At 37.8% G+C, this 14,778-nt stretch overlaps 1 protein-coding gene across 8 annotated transcripts in view; it reads left to right on the top strand.

The window, feature by feature from the left end:
• Uimc1 (ubiquitin interaction motif containing 1) overlaps positions 1 to 11,283 on the top strand; it is a 135,030-nt gene extending 123,747 nt beyond the window's left edge. For 5 of the 8 annotated variants that reach the window (XM_063230835.1, XM_063230831.1, XM_063230833.1 and 2 more), the window contains 6 exons: positions 3,662 to 3,740; positions 7,300 to 7,462; positions 8,973 to 9,036; positions 10,069 to 10,111; positions 10,288 to 10,314; positions 10,828 to 11,283. In XM_063230835.1, coding sequence (XP_063086905.1) covers positions 3,662 to 3,740; positions 7,300 to 7,462; positions 8,973 to 9,036; positions 10,069 to 10,111; positions 10,288 to 10,314; positions 10,828 to 11,032 — 581 coding nt within the window. In that variant the 3' untranslated portion in view covers positions 11,033 to 11,283. Of the gene's footprint in view, positions 1 to 3,661; positions 3,741 to 7,299; positions 7,463 to 8,972; positions 9,037 to 9,234; positions 10,112 to 10,287; positions 10,315 to 10,827 lie in introns of all 8 variants that reach the window. The other 3 variants (XM_013156136.3, XM_063230836.1, XR_010041121.1) reach the window with 2 other exon arrangements.
• Positions 11,284 to 14,778: the final 3,495 nt, after the last annotated feature.

The raw sequence follows: 14,778 nt of genomic DNA, 5'->3' as shown, positions 1-14,778 counted from the left end.
GAATCATAACATTTAATAACAGTTGCTGTGTAGTTCCTAGCCATCTGCCAAGCCTGTCCTGGCAGATTCTTTTCTACTTGACTAGTCACTTACCATTTACCACTTTTTCTTTTCCCATCCTTTACCTTCTTTCCCAGAAGAGGCAGCCCACTGTGGTAGAATATCTTTTTTCCAGTCAGACTTGTGTAACATTCCCTGTGCTTGTTAGTTGTTTTTAGCTTTGTGACCTTGATCAAGTTATTTAATATTTTATAATTCATAAAATAGAAATGCTGGGATTTGTTGTAAAGATTAGAGCTTACGTTTCTAATTCTCTGGCATGGGGTAGGTCTTCATAAAATGAACTTTTTTCTCTAGACTTTATTGATACAATTTAATTGGGCAAGTATTTATTAGCATCTAATCTGGCCTAGCCTCTGCTGAGAGGACACTGATCACATACTTTTCGTTTTAACAAAAACAGCATCTCTGAATTCAGAAATGGCATGGTGTAAGAAGGGAGAATGACATGTGAGTGAGTAAGAACAGAAATGTGCTAAGTGCAATGGAGGAATATGTAAGGTGCTAAAAGCAATTATTTCTTTCTCCAGCCCTGTCTGTAGTTTCCAATTTTGTTTTTAATACTTGGTAGTAAAGATGGAGGACAAATATAAAGGGGCAAGGAGAAAGTCCTTAAGAGATTCAGTAATCTTTCATATGCCAGGCTTTTAAGAATTGGTTTCAGGAAAGCACTTGATGAATCTCTCATGAATTTCTTACACATATCATAGAGAAGTATAGGCTGGCTGATAGAAGATGGATTTGAAGCTGGTTCTACATCTGTGTTATGGATGTTTTTTTCTTGTAGTACTTTAATTTTTCTTATAAAATTTGTGAATTGGAAAGAACCTTAGAAATAGATCCCATACTCTAACCTGTGCTTAATACTGTCTTTCCCCTTTTAATTTTTAATTCAACAGTACAAAGAGTACAAAGTAAAAATGTTTCTTCCTCTTCTAATCCCCAAGTGTTCCTGTCATTCTTCCCAGTAGCATAAACATTAACTACTTTTATGTGTAATATTTATTTATCATGTATATCTCATATTTGTGCTTATTGTGCCTATTGTTTATATATGTTATAGTTATTTGAGTGTACGTACTATCTTCAGTAAACTGTAAGCTCCTTGAAAGGAAGGGCCCCGCTTCAGTTTTTCTATACCTCCCCAAATTACTTGCACATTGAAGATTCATTGCAGAAAGGAAATTTACACCAGAGAGAAGACAGGCTTCTCTTATAACATGCCATAGTTTTCTGTCCTTGACTGTATTCTTTTTTTTTTTTTTTTTTTTTTTTTTTTTTTTTTTTTTTGCAGTACCGGGGATTGAACTTAGGATCTTGCACTTGCTAGGCAGGCGCTTATGCCACTGAGCTAAATCCCCAGTCCTTTGACTGTATTCTTTACAATCATTTTTTCCCAGTGATAGATGAAGATGTAGAAAGCATGTTTATCATGTATGCAGTTGACACAAAGCTGGAAAAGAACTAATCTCAATGCAGATGATCATATGCTGAAAAGAATAGGGACAAATACATAGTACTGTATTTAATATAATAAAAATACCTAGCAGCTTAGTTACCTCTAGAACTAAGCTCTCTTGCTAACACTTTTTTGAAGATGATTTAGAAGGGTAGTGAATGGATTTTAATTATCTTTAAATTCAGTTAAAGCTAATAGAATACTAGGATTGTCAGTAAAGCAAGCAGAGCTGTGACTGGGTTAGTAGAATGTGAATCCAGATGGGTAGCTTATGGCTCTTCTGTTCTCCTTACTAGTCAGACTCCTTGTTGAGTATTGGGTTCAGTTTGGGTACACTTTCAGAGAAAAATGGAAAAATTTGCGTATGTCAAGATAATTTAAGAAAGGAAAGCATGAATATAGGTTCTGTTCTGGTTTTACTACTTAACATTTGTGAATGCTTGAGAAAGTCAGCCTTTTCATTTTGTTTCCATCCCTTAGCATAAGTAGTAATACCAATTGGAGGATCATTGTAAGGATTAGAGCCAACACAGGCAATTTAAGGTTCTATAGTTCAAATTTTAATAGGGATTAGATACAGTCTCATCTCTGCAAGAGGTTACATTTTAGAGGATCAGACAACTGAGTAAATTCAAGATTATAATGAAACTTGTAACTTATGGAAAAGGTAGTAAATTTATTGATACATCCCCCAGTAAATGCATAATGAACCAGATTGCCATATAGTAATATACTGGGCTTCCCTAAAACAGTGATGGTGAACTTTTCAGAGACAGATATTGAAAGTGCAACTCAAAACCCACTTATTTATCACAAAGTGCCATCACTGCTACTAAACCTTCAGTATTCATACTGAAGTTTTAGTTTAAAAAAAAAAAAACTAAATACGTTAAACATGTTTGTCTTAAAAGAAAATACATGTGCCATAGATTCTCCACCACTGTCCTAGGAGAAAGTGAATTTCCTTCATACTCAAGATTAGACTATGTGATTGTTTGTCAGGGATATTTATAAAATGTATTTTTTCTATGACTAAAAAGCTATGACCGGCCATGAGCCAAACCCAGCCAGAGACTGGTTATTATAAATAAAGTCTGAACCAGGCATGGTGGCACATTCAGGAGGCTGAGGCAAGAGGATCATTACAAGTTCAAGACAAGCCTGAGCCAGTTTGAGCTGCATATGGAGACCCTGTCTGAAAAAGACAATCAATAAGTAAATAAATCTTGACTGGAATGCAGTCACACCCATTGTCTCCAAGTCAGTACTTCCCATTGCCATGTAGAATTGAATAGTTGTAATAGAGACTTTCTGAGCATAAAATATTTGCCATGTGGACCCACAGAAAAAGTTTGCTGTATCCATGACTAGCTAAATAATTCACAGCCTAAGTTATTCTGTGAACTGGTGCCTTTCTAAGTTCTCTGTTGTGGGCATTTCACATATTAGGGGGATAACATACCTGGATTTCAAGTGAAATGATCAGTTTCCTTGTTATGGCAAGGAATAAATCTTGGAAAACAATTGATTAAATAAATTTCAAGATCCCTTAAGGAATTGATTTTATAAATAGGTATTGTTTGGTGGAAGACAAAGTATTTGTGTATTATCTGGGCTAAAGCCATCTGTATCTGCTAGAAGTAGAAGGTTGGATTAGTATAGTCAAAGAGACTGGTAGTGTTAAACTGCCCTTCCATAGGGCAGTTTTCTCACTTACAAATGGAGCACTTGTCAGAATTTTGTAGATTGGAGTTTATGTAGGTACTCAGATGTAGCTAGCATTACTGTATCTTGTAGAGTACTTCATTGCATTGTGTCATACCAAGTAGAATACTGCTTGGAAAAGTACAGATCTTTCCTTTGATTGCTGCAGGTTGAGGTAGTACACAAAATCCTTTCTTGGAGTGAACGAGATATTTAGATCTCAAGGCTTAGCAAATAGGAGAATGTCTTGTGTTTGGCAATTTCAGTATAGGTATTACAGGTATTATCCTCAAATACTGAAAGATTGAGGCTTTGCAGGCAGTGTGCATCTTCTCACAGAATAACGCTTTAACTTTGCTTTTTCCTATACATTTTTGTCTTTTATATTCAGAGTCTCTTCCTGGCTAACAATATATATAAATATGTATTTTTTTAAAGTGTTGACTCGGAGACAAAGAGAGGCTAGGAGCAAGACTGACAAAGGGACATCTGCACAGACTTCCCTAGACATTGACAAGTAAGTAATTGTGCTGCCTTCACTGAACTCTTGTTTAACATGTCATTGCTTGAACCAAATAAAGACCCCACTGCCTATCTCATCGTGTATTTCTTTGGCCTGCCATTCGCTGCATTGCGTGGATGCCTGAATTTCTTTTTCTCCTTCCCAGTTTATGGCAGCATAGTTCATGTCTGTAACCCTTTTCTCTAAAAATGAAACTAAAATACTAAAAATGATCCTGCCACCTACTCGAGTTCCACATTGCCCTCAAGTTTCTGTTTTTGTTAAACTTGTAAATTGGTTTTTAGTGCTTTGGGGAAGCAGTGAACGTATTGTGCAATGGTGCAGAAGTTGAGTTGTGAAAGGTTGGGCAACACAGACTTCCTTGGGCTGCTGGTTACAGCTTGACTTAAGAAAACCCTTTCTAAGGAAAGGATCAGATGTAGGTTGTGCTTCCTAAAAGCAAAGATTTTATCAATAGTATATTAGAGCGGAAACTTTCAGTTTTTTTCATTTTTCAAAATTGATAAATGAAAACGTGGTATTTTGATACATATATACATTGTAAAATGTTGAAGTCAAATAAACATATTTCCTCAAATGTTCATTTCTTTTTTAGTGAACACATTTAATTTCCTTTCTTCTAGTTTTTTGAAATGTGTAGTGCATTATCTGTAGTCAGCTACTGTGCAATAGTGTACTAGAACTTCCTACTCCTATTATTTAGTGACCATCGATCAACTTCTCTCATCCTTCCACTGCCTACTCTCCCCAGGTTGTGGTAACCACTGTTCTGTTCTCAACTTGTATGAGATCAACTTTTTTGTATTCTAAGTTTATTATATGTTTGTTTTTCTGGGCTTTGTCTCATCTTATTTTATTTTGAGTACTGGGAATTGAACTCAGGGCTTCACATTTGGCTGGCAGGCACTGTATTGCTGAGCTGTATTTCTCGCCCCTGGACTTGTCTTATTTCACTTAATACAATGCTCTCCAGTTCTGTTTATGTTGTCATGAAAGACAGGATTTTATTTTTTATGACTGAATAGTATGCTACTGTGTATATACACCACATTTTCTTTGTCCATTCATTCTTTGCTGAATTCTTAGGTCATTTACATTTCTTAGCTATTATAAATAATGCTGTAGTAAACCTGAGAGTGCCATACTGAATGATGTCTTTTTGCCATACTGATTTTATTTCCTTAACCATATACCCAGAAGTACAATTGCTGGATCATATGGAAGTTTATTTTTGTTTTTTTGAGGAACCGCCATACTCTTTTCCATAATGGTATTTACTAATTTGCTTTCCCACCAGCAGTGAGCAAGGGTTCTGGCTGGGGATTTAGCTCAGCCGCATAAGTGCCTGCCTTGCAAGCAGGCAATTGTGAGTTCGGTACCGATAAAAAGGAAAAAGACAGGAAAAAAAAAAAATGAGCAAGGGTTCTGTTTTTCTCCATATCCTTTCCAGCATTTATCATCTTTTATCTTTTTGATAATGCCATCCTTACTAGAGTGAAGTAGTATCTCTTCATGTTTATACATTTGCGTTTTCTTGATTATTAGTAACATTGAATATATTTTCATGTACTTCGTTGGCCATTTGTATGCCTTTGTTTTTTGAGGAAGGGTCTTGCTATGGCTTTAAACTCACTATGTAGCCCAGGCTGGCCTTGAATTCAGGGTGATCCCCCTGCTTCAGCCTCCTCAGCACTGAGATTACCATCATACGCCATCAGACCTTGCTTTATATGTCTTGTGACAAATGTCTAATGGGGCTTATTACCCAATTTTTAATCAAATTTTTTGTCTTTTTGCTGTTGAATTTTGAGCCTTTTATCATATATAGTTTGCAGATATTCTAGAAACTTTTATATTTGAAACAAAGACCTTAGACCCTAAATTACAGAGTTGTCATCCCTAATCCAGTTGTGCAGAACTTATCACTTCTTTCTTTGGAATTCTACTGTATTGTAAACACTCTTTTAGGACTGTGTGCAGATTTGTTTGTTTTTAACATTTTTGTATCCCTGACTAGGCTGTGAATTATTTGTAGGCATGCATTTGCCTTCATTCATGTTTATATCTTCTGTATCTAATAAAATGTGTGAGACAACAATAGCAGTTTAGCTATTTATTTAAATTTATGTAGTTTTACAATACTGGGACTGCAAATCATATCCTCATTTTGTCACCTGGTCTGATCTGGTTTGGTCTGATCTGTCCCATCCCTGTGCCTGTCCCTGTCCTCTCCATCCTTGCAATGTCTCGCAAAATTGTCCAAGCTGCCTTCAAACTTGTGATTCTCCTGCTTCATCCTCCTTAGGTGGGATGATAGGCATTGCACCACTATGCCCAGCTATTCCTGCTTCCTCCTCCTCTTCTTCCTCCTCCTCCTCCCCTCTTCCCTCCTCCTCTTCTTTTTTCAAGAAATAAAGATAAATTATGTTTAACTGTTTTAAGATCATGTGGACCAAAGTGGCAAAGCCTGACTGGCTAAAATTTTTTCTCTTTGTCTCTCAAGTAGTAGGAATCAATAAATGCCTTTTGCATTCATTAATAAAACATGAAGAAGGATACTTACGTTGCTTTTCTCATAAGGCAGAATTTGGTTGCATTCTTCCAGATAATTAAGTACTTGAGTGGCTTGTTTCTCTTATTTTAAAGACCTCCAGAGAAATTCTTCCTTAGTGCTATCTTGCTGTAGTTAGTGAATAGTGATGGCTAAGATGGCATGCTTCAGAAAGTTTTCTGTAGGTGTTTAATATAGTCATGATCTTACTAGTCAAGTATGTGTAGATTCTGATAATTCATAGCTAAAGTATTTTAGGGAAAATAGTTCTTTATTAATAGTGTTGAAGAATTAATTGATAAATTATGTTCAAAAGGCCTTACACATATACTGACCATAGAGAAAGTGAACACTTAGTGTCAGTTTTTTTTCTTTTGCCCCCAAAATTTTGTTTTCACTAATACTCAATAAACCTCACTTCAAGGACACACCTTCTTTCCCAAAACTGTGTGTTGTAAAACAGCAAAAATAACTCTAGTGAAACTATGTAAAAGTCTGTGGCAGACACAACGCTTTTAGTAACCACCTAGTTGTTGTAAGAAGTTAGCATATAGATAGGCTTGATTTACTAATCATACAGTTTCATCCATCCCAGTAGAAGTGTCATTTTGGCTAAATGCTCTTTGTATTCTCTTTTCAGTTGAAATTTTAACTTCCCTTTGAAAAAACTATTACACTTAATTTTAGAAGTTTGACAGAATATTTTATGTCTGAGGAGCAGTAGGCATTGTTTGAGATAGTTAGAAGAGCTGATTTCATTACCATCCCACTGCTGCAACAGCAGGGTACAGAGAAACAGCCAGGGAAACTGCTAATCACTCAGTCCTTTTGATTGGCGTTGGGTTAGTTTTATTGGTGATCCTGCTGAGTGAATCTGCATTGGTTGACATGTCTCCTCCTTAGAATGACTTCGAGATGTAGAAAGGCAATTTAAGGCATGTTCAGGAGCCCAGAGGCAAAAGCAAATTTTAAAACTGCTTTTTCTCCCTTCTGATTGGCTAGGCTTGAGAAGTGTTACCTCTGTAAATCCCTGGTCCCATTTGGAGAGTATCAATGTCATGTTGACTCCTGTCTCCAGCTTGCAAGAGGTGACCAAGGAGATGGGCCTGAAGGGAGTGGCAAAGCATATCCAACTGTGAAAGGGAAGAGGCTGAAGAATCCAAAGGTATGTGTTATTTGGAGAAAAGGCTACTTAACTGTCTTCATTTAAGAGACCAAAGTTCTATTCTGGGCTTTTGTTTTTCCCCTCCCTTTCAGCCTTCTTCCTCTTTATTTTAAAAGGCAATATATGTTCATTGTAAAAAACAAAAAAGGAAAATTTTTCAAAAATCTGAAGAACCAGGGGAAATCATTGCCCATAGTTTAGCTACTCAAAGATAATAGCTTTTAATATTTGGCCTATTTTCTTCCAGCCTTTTCCTATGCATTTTAATGTAATTCATTTTCTCTGTATCTTTCTCACAGACTTTTTCTTTCTTTCCTCGTGCTATCTTTATACTCTCTCTCCCTCTCTCTCTCTCTGTCTCTCTCTCTAACATACATACACAGTACATACTATATGAACTGTACTTGTATAATTTTCCATCTTGGGTTTATAAAATTTTACTATTAGTATAAACATCTTTCTGGTTTTAGTTTTAGACCTTTTCAAAAATTACTGTTTGTATCACATAGACTGTAACTTAATCATTATAATAGTATTTAAGATACAGGTTTTTTTCTACCATATTTCTGTATCATAGGATTATTTAAAACATCAGTCAGGCTGGGGATGTAGCTCAGTAGCACAGCGCTTGTCTGGCAAGCATAAGGTCTTGGGTTTGACTCCCAGTACCAAACAAGCAAGCATTAGTCAACTTGCTACCAGCAGTTATTTCCTTAGACTAGATTTCCTGAAGTGGAACTGTTAGGCCAATGAATATAAATGTTTTAAAATCTTTTGGAATTACTGCCAAGTTTCTTTCCCAAAAGGATATTAAATTCATACCCACACTGCTAGGAACACATGTGAAATCAATTCTGTTGAATTTCTTGTGTCCCCAGCCTTAGGAAACTGCAGAGTATGGGCCCTTGTCATTTGGAAGATGGGCCTTGTGATTAGAGAACAGAAAAACTAAGTCTTGGTTTAGAGATGAAAAATAAACCAGCAATTCCATGTTAGGATTACTAATGTAGCAATCACTGCATGCACTAAGATAGGACACCATCCTCTGTCATGCCAGAAAAGGGGGACTTCTCAGTGAATGAGAGGATTTTGAGGTGGTGATGTGGAGTTGGTGTTTATCAGTGTGTGCTTACTTATACCAAAGAGGCAGTTTGTTCTTCTGGTGTCACTGTCTGAAGAAGCTGTCTCAAACTGTTATTCTGTATTTTAAATCTCCACCAATCTGTCATAGATTAGAAGCTGCTGTTCTTTGACATGATTTTGGTGAACTGTTTTGGCTTGATGCTGCTATATATTCTTGGAATGTAGTCTTGGCATAGGGATATAATTATCTGCATTATAGTTTGCTTTTTTGGGATTGTCTACCTTCATTTATTAGAAACTGAAAAACTTCTCTAGAACTGTGCTACCACACCTCTTCTCTTCTGGAAAAAGATGTGATCTGAGAAAGGGCAGTTATATTTTAGACTCTGCCGTAAGTAACTTTTTCATCTATTTTTTTTGAATACAGGAAAAAGGCCACAATGAAGGCCGACTCCTTAGTCTTTTGGAGCAGTCTGAGCGTAAGACCACAGGTGAGACTCCCATGATGGATTTTCTAGGCTTCTGTGTAAGGTCTTCCAGTGGAGATACCCACTGTCAATCCTTCTTTATTAGGGTTATGTAAGTATGTTTTTGACCCAGTTGGCCAGCTTTTGAGACTCATCTAGGTCATCATTCCCTAAAGAAGATGAGACATAACCCTGCCTTATTCATCATGTGTTTTATTTCAGGCTTTATAAACCTGGGATTGGGACTGCCTGTTGAACTGCGAAAAAACATTTCTAAATCACAAGGGAATGATACAAGCCCCAGGGAGACTTTCTGAAGGAACAGGAGTGGAAAAGCAGACATTCAAACATTACTATCTCCTCCTGATGTTTCTTTATTATCAGCTTTTAGTTTAGTGTTCCAGCGTATGTTCCTGAGGAGTTGGAGAAAGTAACTCCTCCTTGTGCCTGTTATTTCTAAATAGCGTTAAGAGTGGATTGAGAACATTGAGAGTTAGTAATACCAACTTTACGGACTACAAGAGTTATATCTAGTAAAACTCAAAAACTATTCCCTGATATAAGTAAGCTCATGATAAATGTTATTGGCTATTATTGCTGTTGTTACTAGTTGCTGTTAATATTCACCAGATGACTATAGAAAGGGAGCTTTTGCTTGAGTGCAATGAGATTTGCTTACTGTCTAGTTCTAATAGTTTATTCCCACAAAACAAATCTGTTGTGTCTTCTCCTAATTATGAAAAGGCAACAGCCTGTCCATGCATAATCTTCTGCCTGTAGATCACCAGGTTGTGAACTTCTGCAGGTGGCAGATTTCCCATTGTCAAGTACTTATTGCTCATGTCCAGATTTGCAGATTTATTCAGAAGTGTTTTACTCAGAAGTGTTCACCTCATAGCACCTGAATCTGTTGTATGCTAGTACTCACATTCCACTGATCTGACAATTGAAGATTTGAGTTACTTGAATAGGCCTGATAGAAAGCAGTGCCTAGGACATAGGAAGCACCAGAAAAGTATGGTGTGATTACCATTGTTACTTTCTGTCTTGTCACAGATGCAGAGATAAAAACCAAGTCTTCAGAAATAGGAACCTTCAGGTGAGTGGGGTGTGCACTGAAGTGTAGTTCTTTTAGGCTTGGTCCTGGATTCTGTGTGTAATGTAATACTTTAAAAACTGTTCATATAAAGATAACTTTTCCTCTCCTGCTCTTCCCTTTTCCTTACTATCTCTTCTCTTCTCCCTCCTCTTCCCTGTATTCTTTTCTCTCCACAGTCTATTCTCCACAGGCAATGGTCTTAGGTAAGGAGCATTCTCAGCCAGTTAGAGTTTTCAACCAGAGTGTAGCACCTTTGAGAGATCTGTCCTTCCATTCTTCCTAGAAATTTGTAAATGAGCAGTCTGTTTATTTATTCTTTTCCCTCCTCCTCTGTCCCGCCCACTCCGTTGTCTCCCCCCTCTCCCTTTCCAGTGTTCCTCTCTAGTGTTCCTGTACTTTTAATATGGATAGCTCCATTTACTCCGGTGTTAAAAACAAGTAGAGCAGAAGCTATGCCTTTCTCCTCTGTACCTCTGTCACCATCCAACCCTGATCTTCTGACCTAGATTACAGACAGATCAGGAATTTAAGTGTGAATCTTCATTCTCTCAACCCTCATGTGGCTTTAGGTTATGTGATTTACCCAGTGTCTTTGTCTGTAAAAGCAAAATGATAGTACTTATGTGGTTGGATTACTGTAAAGATTATGTTAAAGTCCTGGTTTAGTGCATAATATGTTCTTAGTGCATATATTGAACCTGGGTTTTGCCTTCTAGGTTACTTTCAGAGGAAGAGGCAGGCTGCAGCAGAGAGATGCAGAGTTCCCTCATACGTCTCAACTTAAATGAATCGCCCATCAAGTCTTTTGTTTCCATTTCAGAAGCTAAAGATTGCTTAGTAGACTTCAAAAAGCAGCTTACAGTCCGGCCAGGTGGGCGGACACGGACCAAAGCAAGCAGAGGAAGAAGGAGAAAATACTGACTTTTTGGATCCAAGCATTGACAAAACCGTTAATAATAAGGGCAGGCCATGTTCATAAAGCCATAGCATCCTCCAGTTAATTATTGAGCAAGTTTTGATTGTACCATTTTTGTCACCAGTACCCACTCATCAGTCATCCTGTTCTTTGTTTTCTGTGATCTGTACAGACAACAGTATTGTGTTTTGTAACATTCTGTTTACTTACAGTTAAAAAGAAAGTTTAAATATATTTATCTATGTATGAAATCTTATTTCAATTAATGGAGATTTTTATTTTCTGTGTGTCATGGAATTTGGAGTGGGAATATTTTAATTGTAGAGAAAGTTCTTAGACTCATGGTTCTGATGGACTTTCATTACTAATCTTTGACACAGCACCTATATTCACTTAGTCTATAGTTACAGTTCTGAACACTGTGCAGTTACTCCCATCACTGTTCCTTACATTATTCTGGAAGGTTCTGGGATGTTGATTCTCACTACTTATTCTATTTCTTTCATTCAGTGACCTGTTACTTCATTTTGTTGTCCTGAAGAAAAATTTTCAAGCAGAGCATAGGACCTTTGCGAGATGTATCCTACCATTCTCCCCAAGATTTGTAAATGACCAGTCTGGATATAAGTGTCTATGTAATTATTATTTTCAGAATACTGTAGATTAGCCAGTTGGGGTGCTATGCGTAATCATCTGTTGAAACCAAGGTTGGTTCTCTTGATGCCAAAGGTCATAGCCACAGCAGCAGCTTCTATTTCAGTAACATTACCAGAGCAGTACACTTTCTACACTGTGTCACCTGGGAGCATGCAGGGTGGTCTGTCCTCAGCACATGGGAAGATTCCAAAGCTGAGGGGTGGTCAAATGGGAGAAGGGAATGAATAACTGAAGGAGATGACCAAATAAAAGTGTTAAAAGAGCTAGCTGATTTGAAGATGTAGCAAAAGTGTGTGGGAGGTGCCTATTGACGGGAGAGGATCTTAGGCCAGAATAAATTCCCACACAACTCAGATTATCCTAATTTCTGATCTTTCATGTCCAGAGTTACCTATTCCTTGATTTTAAATTGAAAATGAGGTATGTGTGAGTCTGAGGAGTTCACAGGACAGGGTAGAACACCCAGGAAAGACACTAGGGCACTCTTGGCACTCTGGGTCCTGCCTAGGACCTACGCTCCCAGGCTCACTGTCTGTTTCTTGCATAGATGTTTTGCTGTTGTATGACACTGATAATTACAGCCAGCATCACTTTTTTGTTTGTTTGTTTGTCTTTTTAAGACAGGGTCTCACTGTACAGTTCAGGTTGGCTTTGAGCTCACTTGGTAGCCCAGGCTGGTCTTGAACTCAAAGTGATCCTCCTGTCTAACCTCCCAAGTGCTGGGTTTATAGGTGTAAGCTACCACACCCAGTTTAGCATCACTTGTGTAGTAGCCTTTTTTTTTTTTTTAAATAGTAGCTATATATTGTAGGCAGTGAAATGCCTGCATAAGTATTACAACTAATTTTAAATGAGGAAACAAAAGACTAGAGGTACAAATAAAGCCACTGTTTGTCCATGGCAGCAAGACCACATTGTTCTTTCACAGGAAATGCTATATTTTGACTCTTAATATTATTTTTTTCCTGTTTTCCTTTCTAAGGACCACATTGTTCTTTACACAGGAAATGCTATATTTTGACTCTTAGTATTGATTATTTTCCTGTTTTGCTTTCTAAGGGAAAGTAGTTTATCAGTTATGTCCCATCAGCTTAACCCTGGCTCACCTCCTCTCTTATTAAATGGCAATTTATTAGAGAAAGAGCTCTATAAACAGGGAGCTCTATAAACAGTGTGTTTATCTGTCCAACTGAAGATAAGAAAAAGGAAAACGCTATTTCTGCAAGGTGAATTATTTGGCTTAGCATTGAACAGTCTATACAATGTGGATCAGGGGCCCATCGTATGAATCAGCCAGACCAGAAACTACAGTCTTAATTATTAGCTAATGTGAGTTAAGGGAACAGCACTTCCTTTCTAGCTCACCCGTTGTTTTTTGTTTTTTGTTGTTTTTTGGTAAAGGCTACTTGTTTGTCCAGTCTTATGCTCCCCATGCTGTGGACCTGGAGCATTAGTGAAAGAATGAATATGAAGTAGAAAGTGTGTCAGAGCTACCCAAGTCTGCACTGTGTCTGATGGAAGTTACTCAACCTTATGGGCTCCTAAGAACTAACATAATGTGTATAATGGCTGTAGCACAATATCTCTCACATAGAAGATGGTAAATTAGTGGCAGGAGTGGTTACTAATATGATGCTAGTCTGATGAGTCATAAGTAGTATTGATTGCAGTGAGGGCCAGAAAGGTGAAGTACCAGGTGCAAGAGGAGACAGTCCTTTTGAGTTAACATTTAAAAGTATCTACCCTAACCTTGTGGACCGTCCCCAGGAAGTTTCGATCCTAGACATTTAGAGCTCTCTGAAGGCCCCGAGGAGGTGTGTGCTGGTATTGTTAACTCATGGAAAGTTGGGAAGCTCCATGAACTTTATAGTGTATTGCTATAGATTGGGTGAGATATGGGGACTTGTGTTCGGTGTGGCAGTTGTGTTATTATTTCGTTTCATCTTTATAATAACCCTGCAGCAGAGGCCGTGCCTAGCTTATTTCACTTAGTCGTTCATTCTTGGCCATGTCTACCTGGACTTATTGCAAATACCTGTGACTGCCTGAGAAATTGGGTAATGTTGGCAAAGACACTGAAGTGCCAGGGAAGAAATGTCCTAGGGTAACACTTAGCCAGTGAAGGAATTTGGAAGGTAAGTTCATCTTCCTTACTACCCCTCAGGTAGAATAAGTGAGGCACATTGTATCCTTCTCTCAGGATTCCCTGTGGGATTGAAACACAATAGCTGCCAGCAATAGTTTAATTGTAAACACTCTGTTGGCTTCTTTCCCTTGCTACTTGAATCCAGTTTCCCTGTTAGCACCAGAACTAGGTAAGGGGCCTCCTTTTTTGTTGGGTTCATGAAAGTTTACAATTAGCACTTGAGTGTATCTGAGAGAATTCTGCATCCTAAACATCTCACTTGCTCCACTCTGATTCTGGTGCTGTCCTGGATCCTTCCCACATATATGTATTCAAGTTAGAGCTGCTTCTAGGAGATTCAACTTAACACAAATCTGCATTGAAAACTGCAGAGATATGAAGCTCAGAGTTACGAAGAATTTGGTCACAAAGCTGGTAAATGGGCTGGAATTTGAACCCAGATCTGATACTAGAGCAGATACTGTGTGTGCTAAACCCACTCCTTCAGCCTCCTATTTGAGTCACAAAACTCCATGGAAAGTTTAGGTGTAGATGGACTCATTCTGGCCTATGAGGCAGGGCAGCTTTGATGCCAAGTGGGAATTTAGAGTAGAAGACACAGAATAAACAGATGGGAGGGTTGGTAGGGAAAGATGGAAGAATATGGTCACCCGGGCGTAAAGACTGATGAAACCATGTGCACCAAGAAAGCAGGAGATTACTTACTACCTTTCCATTTCAAAAGTCCTGAACTACTGAAGTGGTTGTGATATGGTAGTGCTTCACAGTCAACAAAAATTACTTGTGTCTATTCTGTATTGGGGCTCCAAAGGTGAATAAGAAACATTATCTAGGACTCACCTGTGCACATGATAAGAACACATAAATACATGATTTTAATAAATTTGTAAGTACAATGATAACTAGCAAATCCAAAGTACTAAGGAATCAGTATTCAGGCTCCCAGCT

Source organism: Cavia porcellus, unplaced genomic scaffold (genome assembly GCF_034190915.1).
Source record: "Cavia porcellus strain 051 isolate PalLab524CR breed Dunkin Hartley unplaced genomic scaffold, mCavPor4.1 scaffold_19, whole genome shotgun sequence".
Taxonomy (NCBI): domain Eukaryota; kingdom Metazoa; phylum Chordata; class Mammalia; order Rodentia; family Caviidae; genus Cavia; species Cavia porcellus.
Note: the sequence above shows the minus strand (reverse complement) of the source record. Positions and strands in the feature narration are given on the sequence as shown.